Below are 25,701 nucleotides of genomic sequence, written 5' to 3' on the forward strand. Positions count from 1 at the left end.
AGAACAATACAAATTACAAAATTCTTTAGATTGGGGAAAATAAATATTTCCTCTATGTTTACTAGGCTTGTTTTGCTGTCTTTCAGGGATTTCAGGCAAAATCACAAGAATGGGAGAAGCACAGGACAACCTGTGTAAATAACCCTGTTTATGTAGATATGCAACAAAAATTATTGCCTGAGAAATGTAATTTATTTCATGTAAAATTCCTACCTTCCTGCTCTAGGAAGAAAATTAACTCTTTGCTCAGCTAGAGCTTGCTTTAACTTAATTTTTAAAAACTAGGATTACAACGAATCTTGTGTGTATTGGTAGTAAATATATGGTAGGGCAGAACCATACTGGAAGATCTTATGATACATGCACTTATTTTAATTTAGTTTTTCTCATGAAAGTGAGAAAACAAATAAAGATCATGATGGAAATGTTAATATTTCTAAAAAAACCCCCAAACAATTACAAAAACCATTGACTGTTCCGTTTTGCTTTTTAAGCATATTATAGATACACTTTTCCATGTTATTTGCTAATATGCCGTTAATTTGACAAGTTATTAAAAAGTATCTTACCAAGTAAATAGCGCATGCCATTGAGGTATTGATGCAAGTATAAAGTTCCTTCAAATCTGATAGCCTTCCTTTTTTTGAAGATCATAAATATACAGTAGCATCAGTTATGCAGAAAAATGAATTTTCATATGCTACTCCAGAATCACTCTTGGAGTTGTTTGTTGGATCACTTAACCCCCTTTTTTCATATTTTTCAGCTTTCTGGTTACTATGCAGTTCTTTGGTTGACTTTATGACTATTTTTTACTTGCCAATTTGCTCATTGCTTTTTTTATAGATAGACTATTGATACTGCATATTTTTACTTTTTTAATTCCTTCTAATCCAGAAAAAAATGTTATTTAATGCTATCATGGTGACCTATCCTTCTCTTAAAAAAAACCCCAGAAAATAACTTACAAATTGACTGCACCACAAGACAGCTTGAAGATTAAGTAAGGGGAAGCCAATTATGTTGCTCACTGATAATTCCCTTTTCCACTGTTACTAAGCTCATTGGATCTTAATCTAGTGAAACACTTTCTTAACAATTCCTGTAAGACTCTTTACACATATCCAGAGTTTCCAAGGATGACAGTTATGTTTTGGGTTTAGCTGCTGAGAGCATTATATTCCAGCAATTGAGCTTTCATGCAAATGTGTTAAAAAAGCAAGTCTTTGACTAGACAAAACTATTGACTGATGATATGTTGATTGTACAGTTAGACAAGTCAAAATAGAGTACTGAGGGTGATGATTCACATTTTTCTGTTGAAGCTTTCAATTCCATCAGTGAACTTGCTTTGAAGACAATTTCCTTCACAACTATAACATAACACCAACTATTTTTTTAAATCCAAGTCTGATGGACTGTTACCCTTATCTGTTTCAAAAGTGTTAATTGTTCCTGCATCTTTGCCTGAAATTCGTCTTTCATGAGATCTTTGATTTCCAGTTGCAGTCTTGCAGTGTATTTTTCACAGGATATATTGACACTTAGATATATAAGAATCCATAACTTGGATGTCAAAGGGACCTTCATTTTTTATCTATAGAAATGAAACTTAACCTGCAAATTTTTTTTGGCTTTTTATTTGATATGCAGCCAGTGGTCCATTCTGCTTAGGTTCTCAGCCAACACAAATTATGGGGACGTAGTCAATAACATCGAAAACTGTCTAAAGTATGACTTTTTGCAATCCTTGTCAGTGAAATATGGTATTTTTAACCCTATTTATTTTAACTTTATATTTTCTTGCCCAACTTGTTCTCTGCACATGATGTATGATTTCCAGGTCATATTTTGTTGTCATTTTTCAAGTAATTCTCAGTCTTCTGAAAGATTAGTGCTGCTTGTTAATCTCCCAGTAGTGGGAAACAGCAAAAACAGTTGCCATAGTAATTATGCTTCTTAGAAGAAATTCTTCTTCATAGAAATCCAATGCCTGTGGATTCAGAAATACTGGCAATACCAATTTTCTAAAGTTTTGTGTTCAGGATTTTAATTGGTACAAGAAGCTGCATGGGGTGTAGGACTCTGCCAAATGTACGAATGATTCTTTCCCAAGTTTAAGGATAATGATCTCAAAGAAGTGCAGTTCCTGTAGTACCTGAGCTGTTTGTACATGACCTATGTAATGGTAGCCCTCTAGTCAAAGGTTAATATCTATCCTGAGGCACACACACACACAGCTCCTACTGAGTTCAATGTATCAAAGAGGAACATTTCTCTCAAATTATTTCTCACAGGTAACTGTTTGAGTAGGTCATCATAATCACATTTTTCACATTTGAGGCTCATTAACATTAAGTATTAGGAAAATACACAGCACAGGAGAAAAAAATCCTTGAAAAGCTCCCGTATCCTTGAAGGTTTTTGAAACTTTTTTTCTAACTGAGGGCAAGTAATTCAAACTGTTTGAATTGTATCATCTTTTCTAAGCAAATCGAGGTGAAGACAGGAATAGCCTTATGATTTTAGTAGTAACGATTTGGTTAGAGCAATTTACATACAATTATTGAGTTTAATTTAAAATATTTTCTTGTTTTATAGAGGCAGAGCCAGAATTATCAACTCCAAATATGCAATAAGAAACAAAACCAAGAAGAGCTAATTACCTATACCCAGCCCAAAAGTGAAAATGATGATTCGATTATTGAAAAGCTAAAGGCAATTGTGAATGAAATAGCAAGAAACAAGAATAAACTGGCAGAGGAAAACATGAAACTCCGTGAGGATCTAAAAATGTACCAAAATCAGTGCCAGGTAGTAATGTTTTTTTATGATGACTGTGGAATTAATGTTGGAAAATCAAGATGAGATGCCTACATAAATATACATTAGGTGTATTCTGTTCTTGAGCACAGAATAATCTGGGAGCAGTATGGGTTGAGTTTTTTGGTAAAACAGAAATAAGTTTTAATTGTATCAGTATATTTTTTCTCTTGTCTATGTATCTAGGGTTTTATAACTCTCCTATATCCATGGCATCTACTAGAACTTCCCCTAGTTTGGTTCCTTGAATATAAATGACTTCTGTAAAATCTCTTTATCTGATTTACACCTTGTTGTTCATTGTGCCATATAACTAGTAAATAAGTATATACAAACATGTATGCAATATTTTGTTTGTTTTGAAAGGAGATTATGCAGTCAATTTAAAAAAATTTTACATTTCTGGCTATTGTAAATAACCATCAGGTTTTATCCCTAGTTCACTGTTTTTCAGCATAGCACTGATCTATGAAGGCAGCCATTTGCTCCTCTTCTTTTGGTCATGGTATATGAATTTTGACAAGATTGAGATAATACAAGATCTTTACAACCTTTTTATTATCTCTGTTTGAAACACATCAGGAATGAGATTCCTGTTGATTTTCTTTTCTGGTGACATATAGCAGTTATGCTTTTGCTTATTTATTTAAGCACTTCTAGGTTCAGTAATACACTGAATGGTGTATAGTAACTTCAAGTCTTTTTGGAGAAAGATTTGTTTCTGTTTACAGATAGTCTCACAGAGTGCTAACAGCGTATGCAATATACTTTACAGGAATTAGCATATATGTGGCAGAGGTTAATTTCAGATTGTGTTGTCAGAAGAGCCAAGTTTATACATGCCATTTGCACATTAGTTCATTGAGTCTTTTGCCTGTGCACAATTTATCAGTGTGCAAGCAAAACTTCTGTTTTGGGGCCTGTTAAAAAGGCTGCCATCAAAGCAGTGGGACTAGAATATGCAGTGCAACAAGTCATGGCAGTCGGAGCAAGTGGATACAAGCTGTACGGTGGAGGGATTGTGCCGTCACCTTGGAGAAAATCTTCAAGCAGGAAGAATTTTGGAATCATGTATTCAAGAGAGTTCAGGAGCTGTAGGAAGCTTGAAGACACTTTAAGTAGAAGTGGAGCTGGATGTACATAACAGTGTCATCTGAAGGGCAGAAAGTTGCAGAATAACTGTGTTGGTGGTGTGGAATGCTGTTATGTTAGTTAGAAAAGCTGCATTTGGAAATAGCTGCATAAGGGAAACACTGATATCAATGTTTGATGAAAAGGAGTAGCTCAGGGAAAATATTTTTTTAGGAATGTCTGTATGAGAAAGAAGAAATTACAAGGCCTGTTGTCAGCCAGAAAAAGGAAGCAGGTTTATGTGAAGGAGAATTAGGTGGAGGATGGCAATAGTTGCACATGATATGGGTAGCAGAGGAAGGAGTAGACGGGAATCTTGGTGTGGAGAGCTCTGATGGCAATGAAAGCAAGAATTGTTGAGCCTCATATATTCCTTTATGCCTATGATCATTTCAGTGTGCTTCTAATTGTTTCACTTATACTATTAATTAGCAAATAATAAAGTGAAATGTATGGAAGAGCAGTTTGTTGACTTTACAGAAAACACAAAGTTTAAAAGACCTAAATGGAGACTGCAGTCTATTTCTCTACCCTATGAATTATCTGACAAACTTATCTGCAGGCATAACATGAGAGGTAACCTGAAAATATCACACAAGGGTCTTGGTTCCTGAAAAGTCAGCATTAGGTCAGCTACTGGATACTAATTTATGTAAAAATACACCATATAATTATATTTCAAAGGTTGAATAGTGTATTGGGTTTGTGTTGGGAAGGTTTTGGTAATGGGGGCACTCCAGGGATGGCCTCTGTGAGAAGGTACTTGAAGCTTCCCCCATGTCTGACAGAGCACTGGAGGGGAGGAGGTAGAGAACTGAGGAGTGAAGGTGAGCCTGGGAAAAAAGGAGGCATGAGGAGAAGGTGCTCTAAGATTTAGTTTTTATTTCTCATTAACCTGGTCTAATTTGATTAGCAATAAATTAATTTCTCTGAGGTGAGTCTGTTCTCCCTTGGCAGTAACTGGTGAGTGATCTCTCCCTGTCATTCTCTCCAGAAACAAAGAAAGAGCATTTCTCTTGTTTCTCTGCCCTGTCCAGCTGGGAGAGGCAGTGACAGTGTGGCTGTGGTGGGTACCTGGCATCCAGTCAGGGTCAACCCACCATAAACAGCTTTGAGTAGAATTAGAACAAGAGCTGATCAGGAAATTTTTGGGACTTCATTTTGATTGGCAAGCTAGTAGAAGCAAAACTTTTCACAGAAGGAAAGAAAAGATTTAATGATTTTTTCAACTTGAAATAGACTCTATATGAGATGTTTTCTAAACAAATACTAAAGTTTTCTGCTTCAAAATTAATTTTCATTTTAACCTAATGCAGTAGATATTTTCTAAAATAATAAATGATGCATATTTCATTTTTTTTTAACTGATATGTGAAACTGAAACTCTTGACCTGAAGTTCTGTTTCAATTATTATTGCAGCTGCTGCTGTGGCTACTGTTGTTCCTGCTACTATTTTAATTCACAGGAAAATAAAATTTATGTAAATATGTGTGCTGACTGCAGTCTATCACAGAAAATATGACTTCTGCCACACAATTGTGTGGAATTCATTTCCCTTATCCATTCTAGAATGAAGTCAGAGGGGTAACCATCTCCCAGGTTCATGTGTTATAAAACAATTGTGGCTATTTCTTGAATGTTGGAGTCATGAAGAGAATAAGCAAGTCTTACCAACAACTTTAACAGTTTATTAAGCTTTATTTCACTTGAATATACCCAGAATTGCATTTTGATGTTTCAAAAAGCTATCTTGGTCTTAATGTAACAAAGGATAAGATGAATGAGTCCATATATGCAGCCCTCCCAGAAAGAAAACTCAAAAAAATGCAAAAGCACTTCATATCTGTCTTCAGCAACCCTTTCAGCCAGAGGAAGACCACAGGCTTCTTGGGAGGAGGGTCATTCTCATAGGAGCCTCTAGGGGAAATAAACCTTTGAAGTTCCTCCTTCCACTGCAGTTCCACTGCAGTTCCTGGAATCCACTTATCTTTTGAAATTTTAAAGGCTTTATTTTTGCTCTTAAAGATGGAAGCTATGTTCAAATAAAATGAAGAAATTATGAAAAATTGGAATGTTTTTAGTGTAATAGTTTGAAAGGTAAAGGATCAATATCCTTAGAATATTTTTTTTTTTTCAATCTGAAACATGCTGTAGGATCTTAGGTGAGAAGCAATACATATTCTTTGGATATTACTATGGCAAGCACTGATTGTTATTGTTACTTTTGTTATTTGTGGGTTATATTTCCAATTTCTTATACTTAGTATATTTTCAATATATTTTTTGGAAATTCTGATATTTTTTGTAATTCATGTTTTATCATGCCAAATGTAGTATGTGTCTTCAGGTTGTCTAACACACTATCAATCAGAAATAAAAGATAAAACAGAATAAGGTTTGTCAAGTCCCTAAGAAAAATCTTTTTTTTGATTGTTTGAAAATTTTGTGATGTTCATTTAAATAAGCAATTAGCTCCATGCAGATGGAGTAGTTTTTAAGAAGATTTGTGCAGCCTTGTAGTTTCTAAAGTTTATAAATTTGGAAATGAAGAATGGAAGCCACTTATAGCACCAATTCTGGCATGTGAAACATGTTCCAGGATGCAGAGCCTGCTAAAACAACCAAGCGATATATTTTAGATGCATTTAGTACAATAAAGAACTTCTGAATTATGTTTCCAATGATAATTTCAGAAGCAGATTCATTGGAACATTGCAAGGGCTAAAGAATTTTCAGAATCTGATTTTTAGATGAGAGGAACTGACATGGAAGCAATATGTTTTTCTGAAATTAAGATCATGTATATACAGGTATTGAATATGATGTGTTAAAAAACAGCATTTTAAGCTGTGTAATTTTATTTAACTGTTTGTGTGTTTGCTTGTTTCTTTAGAACATGGAGGCAGACATCTCAAACATGAGAAATGAGCTTCAATCAAGGGATGGTCTCTGGAGAAAGATACAACTTGAATGCCAAAAGTTGTATATAGAATTATTGAAAATCAAAGAGTATAAAGATATACAGGAAATTCAAATAAGGTATGGATGGTGAAGACCTATTTAAATTAACAAGTAGTTCTGAGCTAATGACTTTTTTCTTACATTTGTTTTAAATTAAGTCTGTTTGAAAAGATACTCTGGATTCAAATGTCAGCTTCTAAATTTTAGCTGGATGTTTTCATTGACAATTATATCAGACAATTTCAGGCAATAGATGCAGACTCTGTTAAAAAGCTTTAATGATGGCTAGATTTTTACAAATCAACGCATTTACGATATTTCTGCCTATATCTTTACAGTCTTTCATTTTCTCAGCATTAAAACACTTGGAAACAATGCAACTAAGATTCTCCCTAATCTACTTTGAATAAAATCATCATGGTTTTAGGGCTTATCTAATCTGCTGTAGCCATTTCAAATTATATGAAATACCAGTCTGTAAGAGCTTTCAGGAGTCTTTCTGCACATAGTTGTATTGTCCTTGATCTCCCAAAATTTAGCCTGGTGTAGGCCAAATGTTGGTTATGTTTGGGGGTATTTTTTTCATCAGCAAGCAGATGTTCTACAGTTTTACACTGTGGAGAGGATACTACAAGGTGAAGAGTATTGAATGTTCTGGTTTTTTCATGTTTTGTTTATTTCTTACTTAAAGGCATCAGTCATCTCATGTTCAGCTTACTGAGCAACAAGAAGATAAAAACCCTGAGTTATTGCTATTTGCAGAAAGTCAAGAATGCCAAGAAGAAGAGCTGAACAAGGTATTTCGTATCATTTCCAGATCTTAACTGCAGTATAAGATTTTTTAGGAGAGGGTACTAAGCTAGGGTATGTGCATGTACTGTAGAGAGAAGGGGAATACATTGTTGGTACTGGAGAGCTTGAAGTTTTTTATGTGAAAAAGATTTCGTATATGGTTGCATTCAGTTGTGTAGCTGTAAAACTGACATTCTGCTTCTGTGCCTACCTACTTCAATGAAATAATGGGAGAGAACATACCTACACATTATTGTGGTTCAGATGATAACATGCAACTAAGAAAGCCTCCAAATCTCCAATTAATTGGTAAGCTGTAGAGCTAAGCTGTAATTTGTAGGTGGTCTCAGAGGTAGGATATGCAAACAGATAACCGGTACAAGTCACTGTGGCAGGTGCTCACACAAGGCTGAGCTTACCCAGGTACCTGCTGCACAGTGTAGGGCAGAGCTCTCTCCTAGGAGCTGTGCATCACGTTGCATTGCACATTTCAGAAGGGCTGTGAGCAAGCAGCAGTGGCATGGCACTGTGGAACAGTGTATGGCTTGGCAGGCTAAAATACTTTGGAAGTAGAGGATGCTCAGAACTCATCCTACAAGCATGTTGTGGTTTTGCCAAGTAGCAATTTAAGCAAAATCACAGAATTGTTAGATTGGAAGGGTCCAATCACTCTGCCACCTATAGCAAATTACAGGAATGCTTACCAAGTGGGTTTTGAACGTCTCTGTTTGGATGCATCTGACTTGGGTTCATCAGTTTTGGCATGACAGTCATGATCTAGCTCTTAGGTATTTTGCATCTTCATCTATTTTTTTAATTCTAATATTTCTTGCTGTTTGCATAAATAAAATCAGAATGCAATCTGTTACTCCTTGTGTATAGTACTGCAAAAAGTTCATAAAATGTCTTCAAAGGTTGCTAGACTGGGTTTTATTGTTCTGTTTCTTATACAATAAAAAATCTGTCAGTACTAAATTGTTGGTTATAGTAGAAAGATTAGGAAAATAATTTTTGTGTTGATACTTTGCAGAACTCTGCACAGGAGGAATTGAAGAAAGTTTGACCTTAAATTTTAACAGAAAATGGCAGGAAAAATTCTCATAAAATGATTTTCCATATATACCCTTTATTTCTAACATAGTTTCTTATTAAAGAACCTCTAGATTGATTTATTTATATTGCTTCTAAGTTAATTTAAGCTTCATCTAACTTTTTTGAAACTTAAGTGCATTATTATAACTAAATCATACTTAAATTTATCAAATGGATATTTTCTTGGAAATTCTTTACCATGAATTTTAATTCTATACATGATTTTTATTACTTTCTTTTAAAAGGTTAACTGAAGTGTATTGTACTTTGTTCATTTCTAATATTAAATAGCAAATTAATGTACAAGAGAAGTGAGAAAATATGTAAAAATAAACAAAGCTCTGTGCACTGACTTCCAAAGACATTTTATTTTACAATTTCAGAATCTCTTGTTCAGTTAGAAGAGTTGGTGTCTTGGAAGCAACAGCAGAAAAAGTCACTGATAAGTAGCAAGTGATGCAATCATATTTACTGCACAGCATTTTTTCTTTTTGAAATGTATTTGCTACAGATAAGAAACCATGTTTATCAAGAGGAGCAGTCCCATTGCTCTGAGCAGGAAAGAATGAAGACAGAAATCTCTGACCTGACAGAGAAGCTTCATCAGAAGGAGATCACTATAGCAACTATCATGGAGAAAGCTAGTCTTCTGGAAAGACAGTTAAAAATGGAGTTAGAGACAAAACACAAATTGTTAACAAAACAGCAGGTATGCAAGTAGGCAAAAGCAGCCCACATCATTTTACTCCACTATTGATAATGACATTCATTATCTGTGGAAAAAAAGACATCCCATTTCTTGCTGTAGTTTTTATCAGTGGTGCTGTAATATCTGTGAAGTATTACAAAAGCAGCCAAATTGATGCTGGAACAAGAAATCACCAGTAAATGTCAACTGTACCTCCAAATAGAAATTCATTCTGACCATCACATCTAGTTGTCATTTTAACATGCAAAAGATCTTGAAAACTTCCAGTTTGTTGTTATTACATATGCTTTAAGTTTCTAATTTTTCAGTGTTTTCCAAAGCTTTTTGAAGAATGGTACAAATATGCATAGAAAATTCTAGTAATTTTATAGCTGGAAACTGTAAGATACTAGTGGGGATTTCAGTGAAAAATGTTTGTTTTAAAAAAAATTGTCAGCTTCATTACTTAGTTTGTAAAACAAAAGAATCACCATTTTTAGAGGTTTCTGGGTATCTCTGTGTTTATTGAAAGGGTCACTACATGTGGAAAACTGTGATTGACGTAGCACTTTACTTTTGACAATAGTAAAGTTAGTGTTTGGGGAAAATGAGAGATATCTCCTGTTGTGTGGCACTCTTTACCAGGTATTTCTGTATCAATAAAAGAATAGACATAATTTCTAGATGTCATGAATAGGATTTCATCTAGTTTCAGTGGCCCGTAAAATCTGTCCTCTTTCTATGTAGTAACTGCATGTGAACTTGTTTTGCTAAGTCATTACTTCTTTCAAAAAGGTAAATAAATTCAGAGGTATTGTATTTGTATTTCTTTTATAGATAGTTTAATACTTCTTCCTACTTTGGTATTGCTAGATTTAAAAATATTATAGTAAGTTTTGTAGTTACTAATGCACATTTTGTAAAATTAAGCTTAAATATATCTGTACTCAGTGTTCTTTCAGTTGAGAGTAATATTCTTGTATTTAACTAAGATCTTAATCTTTTCCTAGTTGTTGGAATTCCATTACCAAGTTATCAAATCTGAAAACACACATCTAAAAGAAATGGCGGAAAACCAGGAGTGTGAAAGTTGCACGGTAAATTTTTTTAACCTATGAAGTATGCAGAATAGTTACTTATATTTATTGTAAATGTAGATTAAGATCATGGCAGATTTAGAGATTTCTGGATTGCATACATTAAATAAAAAAACAAATATCAGGTGTGCAACATAATCAAACCAAGTGGTATTCACACACAGCCTGAAGATGAGTATAGCTAAAAGTAATTTATACCTTAATTGTATTAAACTACAAGTAAGTTAAATTTTTCAGTAATTGTCTAGACACTAAACAATTTCTGGGAGCTTATTTTTTTGTAAGTGATACCACTTATTTAAGTTTAAACAGTCATCATTCTCACAGACAAAAATATGCCCCTTTTTTAATATCTTACCCCTTTGTTCACATGGTATTTAAATAGCAGTGTAAAAAACTGACACATTTTGCTCCCACCCAGCTTATTTTCAGAGTCTAGTATTTATATCTCTCCAAACAGCAGGGCTTTAAAATTTAATTGATAAAAAGTGTGCCATAAGATCATCTAGAACTATGGTTTGTGAAGGTATAATAAATAGTATATATGCTGTTTTCCACAAAAAGCTTCAAAAGATCCCCTTCTTACAGAACATCTGCAGTTACTGTATCACTAAAAAAAATCCCACTGGAATGTTGTTTGGAAATACTGATGTAAATACATTTTGGGGGGATCTGTAGCCTGTGAATTGTCATGAAAGAATGTTACATTTACCCACACCCTTAAAACAGCATGGATGTCCATCAGTGATGTCTTACCTACACATGCATATACACAATTATGGATATCTGTGTGTGTATATTTGATATATTATTGTGGAAGCACAGATGGATGTGTGTCTATGCATGTCTAAATCTTCTCTGCAGTGACACTTTTCTTGAAGATTGAGAAGAGCTGTCTGACAAGGGTCCTTGGAGACATCACATGTTTGTTATATTTTAACAGTAAAATCCAGTTACTACACATACCAAGGTCAATACATGTTTCAGTAGATTTGTGGACTTAAAAATTCTTTGCTGCTTTACTAATGTATTGTGAGAATCTAAACATTAGATTGTGATATATTTGATATTAAGATTCTAGGGATTTGAGAGATTTTTATGGACATGTTTGTGCTGTACAGTGCAGCACTACACAGACCTCTGAGACCAGTGCCAGCCTAAGTCAGTATGGTGCAATGCATCATCAGGCAGGGTTACTTTGATGTCAAAAGCAATGTAGCTGGGCCAGCTCAGTTTTGGGGTTCATGCAATTATAACTTTACAGCTGATTCTAGAGCTATTGGTGGTAGGATGACTTAGTGCTCTCCTTCTCCCTAGGTTCTGCCACTCCTCCCACTTGTGAGACATAGCTGAACCCGTGCTCCCCCATAGTTGCACAAAATATTAAATTTTATTATACCTTCTGGCATTTCCATGCCAGCTTGGCTCATAAATTCACCCTAAAACTGAGGAATGCAAGGTTCACAGGAAGAGATGGCATCAAATCGGTGCAAGGAATAGACAAGCTTTCAAATGCAGGAGCACAGTTGTGCCAGCAGTGTACAAAGAACCAAATCTGTATTGAGTTACTGAGTTCCCAGAGAATAAGGTAGATCTAGGAATATATGAAAGCACAAGTTAATGAAATGCAGGGGGTTTTAGTCTTTTGTATGTAATCTGATAAACCTTTTGAAAATTTGCTGGTGATGACAGTATACTGTTATTGCAAATATATTACACAATGCAGTGCAGTACTCTGCAGAGAGATAGTTCCAAAATAGCTGGCTCAGGTGTGCAGCATAGGCTTTGTGGATTAAGTGATAGAAAAAAAGGAACAGAGTATCCTGGCTAGACAACTTCCAGAGCTAATCTCCATCTTCCCTTCTTGATATGCTAGTGGATGGGGCTCTTTAGCCCCTGATCACAGTGCAACTGTGGCTGGCACTTTCAGTATTTTGCCTTGCACACCGTGTGGGCTAACCCAGCTGAGAAGGAGGATTTAGTGACAAGGACAGAGAGCACTGGGCTGATGTGGCTTTACTCACTGCTTCTGAAACTGAAGGTGACTGTCTCAACACACATAATAAATTGAGCCTGTACACATACTCTGTATCTAGTGTAGTAATTAACTCCTATAATTTTCCTTGTTATTTTTGGAGGAATTGTTACTGGAGGGAGCAATAGAGTCTGCAGATATAGCTGTTGTGGTTGCTTTTATGTCATCAGTTCTACAAAGCAAGTGATAAATTTACAACAATAATATTTTGAATGCATGTTTGCTGAGAAATTTTAATTTGTTTTATTGTGTTATAGAGGCTGTTATCCCTTCTTTTCTATTTATCTACTGTGATTTTTTTTTTTCTGGAGGCAATTCTCTTGGTTTGCCCTAAATGTTGCGTGATTATATATGGTAGCTAGGTCTTTTCTTTAGCATAGAACATTGTTTTGTGTTTGCTTGTTAAAAATATACCCATTTACTGTGGAAAAAATAACTACTTAATGATGGCATTATCTCCGTTCACAGTGTATAGATTTATGTAACAAAGAACATGGAAATTTCACAGCTTCTGTTCACAAAATGAAACATGAGAATTTAAGACTACAAAATAGCCTTGCTAAACCACAAAATGACACAGAAAGATCGATACTGAGTTGCATGGATACATACAGAGAAACAGAGCACAGCTGCCAAACCCATTCAAAGATGCAAGAAAAGGAAGAGAGGTAATATTTAGATTGTACACATTTATGAAACTTCTTGTAAGTGTTTTGGAAGGTCTGACTGGGCCAAACTGTCAAGTTTTTTGCCGTTTCTGTTCATTCAGAACTCCCACCAATATAACCATCAGATCTAGTTAGTATGTTTGTAAGGACTTCCTGCATTTTTCTGCATGGCTAGTGGAAATTGGCAATAAATGAAGTCTCAGAAATGTTTAATATCTGTTTTAGTATTTAGCTCATGAAACTTTAAAAACTTTCTATGTGCTGCTCAAGCTATTCTCAGTTCCAGGTTTTGCAAGGTAGAGCAGACTGTAATTTTTACTACCAAATAAAAACAAGACAAGGAAAGGCTAGAAAAATCAACATGAGCGGTAAACTTCTCGACGGGAGGTTTTCTTAATAAGCAGTTTGAACTATAGGCCCTGCTGAAAAGCTTTGTGTCCTCCAGTTTCATTTGTTGGAAGTTTCATTAAATGTATTTTAATGCCTTGTCTGGCTTCAGTGTTCTTGGGTGACCTGATTTTTAACAGAAACGTAATTTCAGATGCTCTGAGTAAGTCATTACTACAATAAACTCCTTGTTAGGGAAAAATAATGAGAATATTCAGACTCATAGAAAGCATTGTACTGATGACTTTCTTCTTATTTCCCTGTATTCAGTGAGCCAATGAATTACCTTCAAACATATTATAATCATGCCATTGCAATTAAAAAAACCAGAAAACAACACCCTGCTAAGCAGTATTTCACAGTACAGGAAAATAAAATTAATAGGAAGCTAAATATACTGATTATTTGTAATAAAGAACTGATATGATAGCACTAACATGAAATAGTTCTGTGAAGTAAAGTTGAAATAGTTGGAGCCAAAACTGAACATGTTAAGTCTTCAAACTCATACATTTAGGTTTTGGCAAAATTTAAAAATATTTTCTTTCTGCAAAATAGAGCAGCATCCCAGTAAATGTAGTTCCATAGCCTAAAATTTCTTTTTAAAGAGTGTTGTTTTGTGTTGAATTATATTATATTATTTATATGTATATAAAAATAAAGAGATGTATATATGTTATAATAAATATAAGTATATACATATATGCATATACATAATGCATGAATATATATACACACAGATACACCCATCTTTGGAAGTGGCAGGTATGGCTGATTTCCAATGAAGTTTGAAATTATGTTGAAGATGTTGCTGAAACAAATACTTGTAAATCAAAATACAGATTATTCTGTACCAGTAGGTCTCATAACTTAACAAAATTGGTCAGTAGCATTTTTGCTCATGTTTCAACTCCTCTAAAGTGAGGAAAAAATAAGACTTTTTTTTCCCCATCTTCTCAGGATTTACACTTGCTGTACATAAGAGACCGTGAAATTTAATTTATGAGAACATAAATATTTGATACAATAAAATTATGCATGTAATTTGCAGGACTGTGATTTCATAGCTGTTGGAAGATCAATCAAAACTGTGAGAGAGGCACCTGTGAGATTTGACCTTTCTCACAACAGAAATCTCAGCCAGACTACTGAACACAATATAAATTATTATTATTATTATTGTAGCTAATATGATGAAACAGATATATTGAGCCAAGATTTCAGGACCTAAATCATTCATTAGAATTCCTAAATGTAAAGCTATTCAGATAAATAAATACACAGATTTTAAAACGCGCAAATTTGACATGTACTGTGTAGCCAGTGTTTTTATGATTGGGCCCTCTCTGTACTATCAGTTCTCTGTTCCCAAGCAGGAAACTACCTCAGAATTTTTCCAGAAAACTAAAATTAAATTTTCAACCATCAGATGTATGCAGATAAACTAGGAAATTGGTGTTGGTTAAGTTAAAATCTGGGGTATGTTTATTTTATTCTGAGCATAAACCCTGTTATTTCTGGTTTAATTTGCAGTTCTGTTTCCATGGTAATTATGGCACTGGAGAAAGGGCACAAAAGACTTTTTTTATATGGTAAAAAATTAGAAAACATGGTGTTTGTGCAAGGGACAGGTGTATATTCTACAATATTTTTCAGTTGTTTCTCTCAGTCAGTACTGGAATCCTGCGTATGAGCACCATCATGTCTTAGAGAGGAGACCTTTAGAGAAGACACAGGAAATTGCAGGAAGTTGTACTGGCAATCCAAAAAGCAGAATGATTTCTTCTTTCTTTCTGTATACAGTGAATTTCTAAATATTAGAAAGTAAGATATGCAGAAATAGCATCTTTTTGCTAAAAAAGGACTGTGCCCACGTTCTACCTATAACCACCATATTTAATTACTGTTTTCTTATGTAATTATCTTACATCTAATTGCCATTTACATAAGCTTTCCCCACTCTCAAGATTTCAATCCTTTGCTTAGACCTTGACCATATGCAGTTGATTTAAATTTGTGCATGGTCAAAGAGAACTCTCTGATGAAGCTGATATGTTCAGTTTGTTTCTTCCAAAATTAAAACATGCCTGTGAGTTATGAAATGAAAAGCTATTTATTTAGCACAAAAATACGCACAAAATAGGTAACTGATCAGGCCAAAGTGCACTTCCATCATGTGGGAAAATGAAGGGTAAATTCTAAGGCTTAATCCTGCTAAGGTAGCTGGGGATCACTTAATACATGTGTGTTTACAGTGAGTATCTGTGTTCACGAGGTTTTTGGAGATCATACAACTCTTAGTCACACCACTGTATCAGTTACTGCAATAGATGAAGTGGAAGCAGTGAACACAATTCTTCAGGAAAAGGCTTTTTATCCATTTTAAAATCAAGCTAGCCGTTATACTTGCCAGGTAAAAGGAACAGCACAAATTCTTGAAGACATTCTGGCCATTAAAGATCTGTAGTTTTCTTTCTCAACACTCTAGCTAGGTCATGTCAACTAGCAAAGCTGAGTAAGGGATTTGGGGTTTTTGCATCCCTGAAGTCATTGGCCACCCAGGGACCAGGAAGATTTTATGTATGAGTCAGGAAAACTAGATCCTGTTTAAATTTCCTTTGTGAGAACACTGTTCTTTCACTGCTTGTCCCCTATGTCACCGTGTCAACAGTGATATTATTTGTGTGGCATGTGTACATGTTAAATAGACTAGGACTAATCCCACCAAAAGCATAAGTTGTTCAGCTGCAGAAATAGTGTATTTGCATTGGTAGTGTTAACAAATGGACAGCTTTTCACAAATTTGTAGATTGTATTTAAAGTAGATCTATGTTCTTAGATATTATTTTGCACATGAACTGGTAGAAGTTTAAACCACAACTGTGGAAACCGTCCAGAGTAAAGGCCCAGTATCCCTGTCAAAGTACCTCAGTGTAGGGGTCATGTTTTTCCAAAATACCAAGCAGTCCCAGAACTCTCTGGATTACACTAGGAGTGGGAGAATGAGAGTTCCTTTTAAAAAATCAGTCCCTTTATTTTTTTTACTTTTTTTTGGGAGGGGAAGTGTGGTATCTGTTTTTATATTCTAAAGGTTACCATAACCCAAGTCAAGTAGGCACTCAAGTCTGAAAATTCTGTTCTTAGAGGAATTATAACACAACAGTAATAATTTTTATTAAATACATAAAGAAGCAGTTCTGGCAGAAAGAAAAGAACACAGACCACATAGACTTTACTATGGGTTTAGAGAGAAAATTACTTCCAAAAAGGTCAGAACATGAGATTTAAAAAAAAAAAAACTGTGATTTTATTATTCATGCCATCTATCTTTAGTTGTGGCAGGCTTTTTTTCACAGTGCCCTTCATCCAAACCATAGATGGAATTGACTTTAAAATAGGGAGGAAAATAAAGAAAAAAAGTATTCTCCTATGCCCAAAGAGCAGAGTATATTTATGTAAAGAAAAGCATGAAAGAAAGGAGAAAACTCTGCGTCCACAAAGGTAAACATTTTAGGTGATTTAGAAATCTGGAAAGTTTGGTGAATAGTCTGAGAGAGTTTTATGTTAGCATGTAGAATAGTACTATTATTATTAGAGTAAAAATAAAATTATAGTAACAAATAGTGATACAGCATCATGCATATAATTTCCTTTGCCATAGCATTCAGATTATCTTAATCACAGCTTCTTTTATAATCAGAGAAAAAAAATATGTTCTTCATTAGTTCTCTGAGTTGTTCTGCACAGTCCCTGTGCTGAATACTCAGTTTCCTGGTTTAGGGCTGTTGTGGTTTAACCTGGCAGGTAAACAGCACACAGTCACTTTCTCACTCCCCCACTCACAAGGAAAGAATTGGAATTTAAAGAAAGTAACATTCATATGTTGAAATACAGTTTAATAGGACATAAAAATAAGGTGGTAGTAGTAATAATAAAAATGACAATAATAAAATAATAATGCTATAATTAGAATACATGAAACAAGTGATGCCCAGTGATAACAGTGCAGTTGCTCACCACCTGTCATGATGCCCAGGCAACCTTCCCCCAGCTTTTTATTGCTGATCATGCTCCCATATGGTCGGGAATATCCCTGCGGTCAGCCAGGATCAGCTGTCCCAGCTGTGTCCCCTCCTAACTCCTTGTGCACCCCCAGCCTCCCCTCTGGTGGGGTGGGATGAGGAGCAGAAGAGGCCTTGGCCCTGTGCAAGCTCTGCTCAGCAGTGACTAAAACATCCCTGTGTTACCAACACTGTTTCCAGCACAAATCCAAAACACAGCCCCCTACAAACTACTGTGAAGAAAATCAACTGTGTCCCTGTAAAAACCAGCAGAAGGGCTTCTGTAAAAGCAGGTCCATCAAGGCTTCACAGCCACTCTCTCCCAGCAACAAATATTTAAATTAAGATTAGAAAATGATGGTGTGATCTTTCTGCAGAAAACACTGTCTTCTCCCTGCACTTGGCAAGTTCATTTTCTTTAAAAAGGAAAAAAAAGTACTGACTAGCACTGCATACTCTTGAATACTTATTAAATTATATTTTAGTGGCAGAGAACATGCCCTTAAAAAGATTTTATAGCTGCATTTCAAATTATTAGAGTGTTTTAGGATATTTGCAATGATAGAATCTGTTCAAACTGCTATCATGTTTTAGTAGTTACCTCCCAAGATTAAAACTTCATCGTAAGCACAGACATCAATACAATGGAAATTTTTATCTCAGCTAGAAATACTGTAACATAAAATTTATAGAATCTGAAATAAGTTTTTTGCATGTTTTGGTATGTAATACAAGGAATGATGCAATTGAAAATTAGTGTAATTTCACAGACATCTGGGCAAGTGAGTCTCGAAATTGTGTGCTTGTATCAATACAGTATCAGAATTGTTCAGTTAAGTGTTTTGGGAATGGGAGGAAAATGGCTTTCTTTTTTTTTAAGTTGATAGTAACCCTAATAGTTTTTGCTTTACAGAAATACAGATGATTAGAAATATGTACTTGCACATCAATTCTGATCACTGAGATACAAGAGTTCTGGAAAATCATAATAATGTGCTTTAAATTATTTTTTAAGCTTGAAGATTTCATTTATTGTTACAAAAGCAAGTTATTGTACAATTTTTCAGAGAGTGCATTTTAAAAATCTAATAATTTTTTTATATTAATATCCAAAGTGTTACCATTAAATCAGTGGCAAAACTATCATTGCCGTAAAAATGCAGAATCAAAGATTCTTGTACTATTTTTGTTTAAGTATTTATTCTAAATTCTAGCCACTTGAACATAGTTGTTTAAGATACTATTAGACCAAAACTGACTAATTATCCAACCACTAATAATAGGTTTTTTCTCTCCTCTTGCACTTTCACATTTTAATTCCTCTATTTGTGTGGCTGAATTCACTCTGGTTCCTAGACATGTCCAAAGGATGCTTGCATAGCTTTTTCCACTGGAAAAAGGAATGGTAGCCATTAGCAAAGGATAGGTAACAAACACTTAAGGAGAACTGGCATCTTCAATACCTGAGGTGAGTTTGTGTTTTAGCTCGTTCTGCCACAGTTACACCAACCAAGGCAAGGTTCCTCAACCTAAGCTCCAGTGAAAGGGTTTAAATTAGGGGATTTAATTCACAGCTGAAGCAGACAGAGAAAGCACACAGAGAGTTTTACAATAACCTAGGTGGAAATTGCTAAATTGCTGCAATTTGGTAATGCTGAATCTTATGCCCATGCAACTTCATGCATGAAGCAGTTTGAATAGCTAAGAAATCAAAACTTTGTAAACAAGTAAAATGAAAAATCCTTGGCTTTGCTGTGATAGCTTAAGAGTTTTAACTGGGTTTCATGTGTAGATTTTTTTTTTCTTTTAGATCCTTCCAAAATAAAGATTCATGGGAAGTGGAATGTCAACAGACTGCTATGCTCACTGCTTGTGGATACCACAGAAACTGCACTCCTGCTTTGTATGGCCACTGCAATATCACTGGTTCAAAAAGTGATCGCACTTTATCTTCTCATCCACTTCACAGAGGCCATGAAAAGAAAATAGATTATAAATCTTCATTACCACCAGTGGGGTATCATTTGGGCCTTCCTGGGCCATTTCCTGAAGTGGGCAGAACAGGCAGCTTTCAGAGCCCTGCTTACAATGCGGAAGAAATCAAATTATTGGTAAGTAACTATTTTCCTGTAACACATATATTCTCAAAAATCCATCTGTGGACCAAATGCAGCCTTGGAGAAGCCAAAAATTAGATCACTCTTGTTGTCATTATTATTTATACAGTGCCAGCCCAGCAAAAATAGAAGTACCTTATCCTAACAGAAATGCTGTTTTTCTGGATATTAAACATCCCCTACTGAACCATAACTCTGTTATAACAATAGTGGTGATAATTACCTGCCATTATGTGACTGTGAGAAAGATTTCTACATTTTATTGGCTTCTATATTGGGGCACTTTGCTTTGCATTGCCTATATAAGAGCACTCTGCTTCAAGTGTATTTCCATAATACCTGCAAACTGACTGCCTTAAGTGCTATTAGACAAATCAAGTTCCTATTTGATCTACATCTCTTTGACTGATGGAAGAAATCAGAAAAATCATAGCAACTATTTTCCATATGTTAGCTATTGTATTTGAAAAGAAACAGAAATTATAAGTGCTGTGATCCTTATTTTCGTTGAAGTGAAAGAGTATTAGGACAGCATTCTTTCTTTTTGTCTTCATAGTCTGGAGACTATCACTCTCCATGACAAGTGGGACAAGTCCCACTTTGCCTAGGACAACTTAAGAAAATATTTCCGTAATTATTTGGCTTTAGAGCTCCCCTAAATTTGAGATTTATCCTCTTCCTTAGTATTTTCTCTTCTACCTTAGGCTCTACTACAGGCCACTATCGTTTTGCACTTGACAATTAGCACTTTCCTGACCTCAAGCCACAAAACCATACCATCAGTAAGCAGTGAAACTAAGAATGTCAGTGAGGAATGAACTACAGGCCTCCCTCTGTCCAGCTGTGATGCATGGATCTTTGTAACCAGGAGATTCTCAGCTGCAGGGCTTTGGCTGAACCTATAGAGGCAGAAGAGGGAAGAGTTCAGCATTTATTAGTGGGGTTTGACAGGCAATTGTACCTGGGGTTGTTGTACCCCGGTTCTGCTGTCCGCTTCAGAAACACATGCCCAGCCTTTGCTATCAGAGATGTGGCTGCTGCAGAACTATCTCCATAGTCCAGAACCTCACTTTTTTTTTGGGAGGGGAGTTGTGGTATCTGTTTTTATTATCTAAAGGTTACCATAACCCAAGTCAAGTAGGCACTCAAGTCTGAAAATTCTGTTCTTAGAGGAATTATAACACAACAGTAATAATTTTTATTAAATATATAAAGAAGAAGTTCTGGGGGAAAAAAATGTGATAGGAGGAACTGTAATGATGGTGTGCTTGTGAAGCAGGGATTGCAGGGTAGCCCTTCACTGACCGTGGTCCCATCAGCTTTGTCCCAGTAGTCTGAGAACACTGAGAACCATGTCGGCCCAGGTACTTGACCTCACTTCCATTTTATATTCTTATGTTTCACAGGAACTTGAAGTAAACAGCTTCTGGTTTCTTATGGCTTGAGATTTTTCCTCTTTAAACTGCTAATCATTAAAAGAGTCATTTGGACTTTCCCAGATGAGTCTGATAAACACCAGTTCTCTCTTCTGTCAGAAGTGTCAGACAAAGACATCAAATCACAAAGCTTCTGATTCCAGACAGCCTGGAAAAAATGTCCCTTCTGAGACACTTCCTCAAGCTTGAGGGAAACTATTTCCCAGCTGGCACTCAGGCCAGGGTCAATGCCAAGACTTTTCAGCTGGTGTGTGGGCAAACACATAACAAAACTGTTAAGCAAGAGATATTTCTCATGCAGAGTCTAGGTTCAAATCGGTGGCATTGCAGCAGGTACAAGTTCAGACCACTGAAATTAAATGATCACTCAGGCTGACATTGGATACCACAGCTTTAGTGCAGAAATCATTCAACAGTCTGTTACTCCAGAGTTCTGTGTTCAAATGCAAAGCTGTTCCAGTGAGGAGAAAGAGGGAGGACAATACACAATATGTTAAACCAGAGTTCTTTGACTGAGTTCTGAGGTCTTCAGGGGTGTAGGACACAGGACCCATGTGAAATCTCCAGTATGTTCAAAACTTCAGAAAATCTTACAAGCACTATTTTTCTGAAGAATATTTGTAGCACAAACTGAAAACATCAAATTTCCAGGTGATGTCCTGATACCTACCAAAATAACTCTTGGTATTGAGGGAAGAGAGAAAATAGTCTGTAGTCACTTTAGACAGTGACTTATGTCTCTCTCCTGGTAAAGAATCTTCAGACAAAGATTAGTAAATGTTCCACTGCAACCTCTGCCCTTTCACATTCTTACTTAGAGGTGACATGTATAGAAAGAGTCATAGAAAGCTCAGCTGGGATTCACTGGAAATTCCCATAACCACAAAAATTCTTGTTTCAAGGGTTTCCAAATCTAGGGAAATACTTTTTCCTCTAAACAGTACTTTAGGGTGTGCTCTCTTTCTGAAATTAACAACTTCAGACAATGATTGGTTGATCTTTTAGTCAAAAGATCAACCAATAAATAGTTTCTCATGTTTCTCTTGAGATGATAGACAGTTGTTTATTCTGGCTTTAAGGCTTGGAAATACAAGACTTAAGCTGTAATAATTCAAATTTAAATTAGGCATTAGGAAATTTTCTAGCATTAGTATGGGAACTCGCTTAACAAATAGATTGCAATGAAAAGTTGTGGCAATTCTACCCCTGGACATCATTAGGAATTATTTTGACAGTCTTGATCCTACCCTGAGGCATGCTATAGTCCATGTCTCTCACTCCTAGGTATTACTATTTCCTAGCTACGTAGGCCCTCTAAAAATCTACCTATGTCACTCAGCAATTTTCAAGGCATCTCAAATTTAATTTTCATATATGAGCAGAAGCGCGTTTAAGACAGCACCTGCTGCCTAACATGTATTGCAGTGTAGGGTTAGAGGAAACGGCTCCAAAACATCCCAAATTTAGTCATTGTGAGACTAAAATTAGCCAGACCAGTTTCTACTCTTGGTACTACAAAATCTTTCCTGGAAAGTAGAGGCAGCTAAACATGAGAAGACTCTAACACTGGGGTTTGACTGTTCATGATTTGACCAGTAAATACTAAAATATCCCACGTGTTAAAGCTTTCTTGCTGCCCTGCTGAAGGTGCATCCAAGAATGCTGGGACAACTCATGGGCCAAGTAAGAGATTACCTCTAGGCAAATTAATTAAGCAGTTCTGTCTCTCTCTCTTTGAGAGAGCTAATTTCCTGAATGGCTCCTCCCCAGCAATCCAGAATGAATTCTTAACCATTTTGGGTAGTTCTTATTTAAGGAGAAGACATACTTAGCACATATTTAATCTATAGAAATATGCATCTCTGTCAGGTGCATTCCTTCCTTTCCAGCAAATGATGAGGTAGAAAGGTGTTTCTCATTACTGGTATACACCAAAGAAATATGAGATCAGCTGACACTGTAGAAATGAAAATATAGAGTCCTCCTTGCCTTATTACCCAAACAAGTTAGAACGAAAGCTTATGATGAACCCATCCCTATCCAGTTTCAGTTAGAAACCCAAAAGACATAAAAGCAGTAATATCTGAAAAAAGAAATTCAAAACCAAGGACTATGAATCTTATCTGAGACACGGATTAAAGCCCTTTGTTTGTGGTTTTTCTTCCTCAGAGGCCAAAAGTAAAGACAATAAAGAACAGAATGAAAGAACAGACCAGAGGCTTGGAATGCAAAATGCTGCTAACAAGGAATGTTGCCTTTTAGACTTGCTTAGATAAAACCATCTCTCAAAGTGCATGAAAAACAATGCATTAGGGACCTATCTAAAATCATAGTCTGTGATGTCTGACCCTCGGGTAAGGAGCTGTGAGGAGCCATGACCTGCTTATTCTAAGTGATAAACATTCTTCTCTCAGCTCTGAGGAAATTCAGAAATGTCTCATTCAGAGTTTACAGTGTATTTCAAGAGGAAACACATCAAAGTACCAGTTGAAGCAAAGGACATTTAACAGTTTGGGAAGATAGCTTGATTGTGAGGCCAGTCTGTTTCCAATCAGAAGTCAGTAATTCTAAGCATCATTATCCTGAATCTCTAAGAATCTTTTCTAACTAGATTTAAATTTTCTGAGACTGGCACCTGTGTAAATCTGCAGTCCACAAGGAAAAGTCTAACATGACATTTTTCTCTAGGTGATGACACCTCCTAAATTTGTATTTCAGATTCAGATTTTCCCAGTTTCTCATGCTTCTCACTGAAAGTGTTTTATTTGCTTAGCATTGAATCAACGATTTCATTTCTGGTGTTTAGTAAGGGGAACACATGGTGATTCTTTAGGAAAAGCCTCCAAATTCAATGTATTCTTCACAATACAAAAGCCTTCTTCAAATAATTTAAAATAGTACTAACAATTCTGTCACTGAGTCTTGACATCACGAGGAGATGTATTTGTGACCTAGCCCATGAAGGAACAAATGGCATGTAGCCATGGCATTCAGAATGTCAGGAAAAACTCTTCATATGGGAGGAGTGATAATTTATGAATGGGAAATCATGCGTGTGTTTATGAAGAAAATCAAAGGCAGGTGATGTCCCTCCATTTTCTTAAACTTTAGAGGATTGGTGTTCTTTCTTATTCTTGCTAGTACTAGGATTGAGAGAGGAGTGTTATGGTAAAAAGTGATCCAATACTTTTAGGTTTCTTATTCATACATGTCAAATTAAGTCACTTTATCTTGCCGTCATTTTAAAACATTCATTTGGAGCAATTGAGAAAAGGAAGATTCTGCTTTTTCTGTGAATTTCATTTTAGGAGCCCTATACATCAGGAAGCCTCTCTCACTCAAGAAGGATGGTATTAAACTCAGAATTTATTTCCAGCTATCACTCACTTCTGTACTTTGAAAAGAAAAGGGGTTTCCTATAGGAAATCTCTAAATTTCATCTCAGAGTCTGCTGCAAAGGGTTTCAATGGATTGGTGCTTTAGAGCATTTTTCTAGTTAGTATCTTTTATCCTTAAAAGCTGCTAAAGAGCAGTTTTCAACAAAGTTAAAGTCCAAATCTGTCTCTAGTTTCTGTGGAGATAGGGAATACCCCATTCTGATACAGTGGAGCCTGGAGTAAAAATTTATGGATGCAATATAATTGGCCTTTTCCGCAGACCATCTGAATATTTGAATTCCTATTTGATGTGCTAACACATAAACTTCAAACATTTTTAAATTCTAGAAAAAAACCCTGAAATTCTAGATTGATAACTTAATCAGTAACAAAAACTATTTAAGATATGGTTTAACTAAGATTAAAGATGTCAATCATTTTTCCCAGTTTATGACCATATAAAAATAGAAGATTACCTCTCTTTCTATATTAAAGCCCCTATACTAAGTTTTTTCCTCAGCCAAATCTTAAAAATTCATTTCATAAAATTGCATTTATCTCTACAAAAAAGTATTGAATGTATTTAAACAGGCATAGTATTGTTAGTAAAAGAAAAATTATTTCATATTTCTTTTGATAAAGATATTCCAATGAATGCATCTTAGGTATTAGCAAGAAAATTAACAGAAATTGGTGCCTAAAAATTTAGAACTTGTTCCAACAAAGATTCACACGTCCTTAGCTTTATAGAACTCTGCATCCCATGACAACCATCTAAAGGCTGATTATTGGTATGGTTTCAGTCTGAGTCTACTAAATGCTCATTAAATGGAAAGAAGATTTTTCAGTGAATTACTTGCAGTGAAAAAAAATTTAGTACATTCTCCAGAACGTCAGGGCTTGGAGTTAATAGTTCTGAAATGAGCACAAGTTTTCTTCCTTTCCTCAGAAAGCATCATACCACAGAAGCAGAGAGCTAAAATTACAGGAGACAATCAGCAGTATCCAAGATAATTATACTCTGTCATTCCAAAA

General features: G+C 35.4%; 1 protein-coding gene across 1 annotated transcript in view; it reads left to right on the forward strand.

The window, feature by feature from the left end:
- The window catches only part of DEUP1 (deuterosome assembly protein 1), a 41,125-nt gene that overhangs the window by 14,582 nt on the left and 842 nt on the right, over positions 1-25,701 (forward strand). The window contains exons 6-12 of the mRNA XM_066570489.1: positions 2,602-2,814; positions 6,849-6,994; positions 7,608-7,713; positions 9,312-9,509; positions 10,499-10,585; positions 13,089-13,288; positions 19,547-19,847. Coding sequence (XP_066426586.1) covers positions 2,602-2,814; positions 6,849-6,994; positions 7,608-7,713; positions 9,312-9,509; positions 10,499-10,585; positions 13,089-13,288; positions 19,547-19,847 — 1,251 coding nt within the window. The remainder of the gene's footprint in view (positions 1-2,601; positions 2,815-6,848; positions 6,995-7,607; positions 7,714-9,311; positions 9,510-10,498; positions 10,586-13,088; positions 13,289-19,546; positions 19,848-25,701) is intronic.

This window comes from Molothrus aeneus, chromosome 2 (assembly GCF_037042795.1).
Source record: "Molothrus aeneus isolate 106 chromosome 2, BPBGC_Maene_1.0, whole genome shotgun sequence".
In the NCBI taxonomy this organism is placed as follows: domain Eukaryota; kingdom Metazoa; phylum Chordata; class Aves; order Passeriformes; family Icteridae; genus Molothrus; species Molothrus aeneus.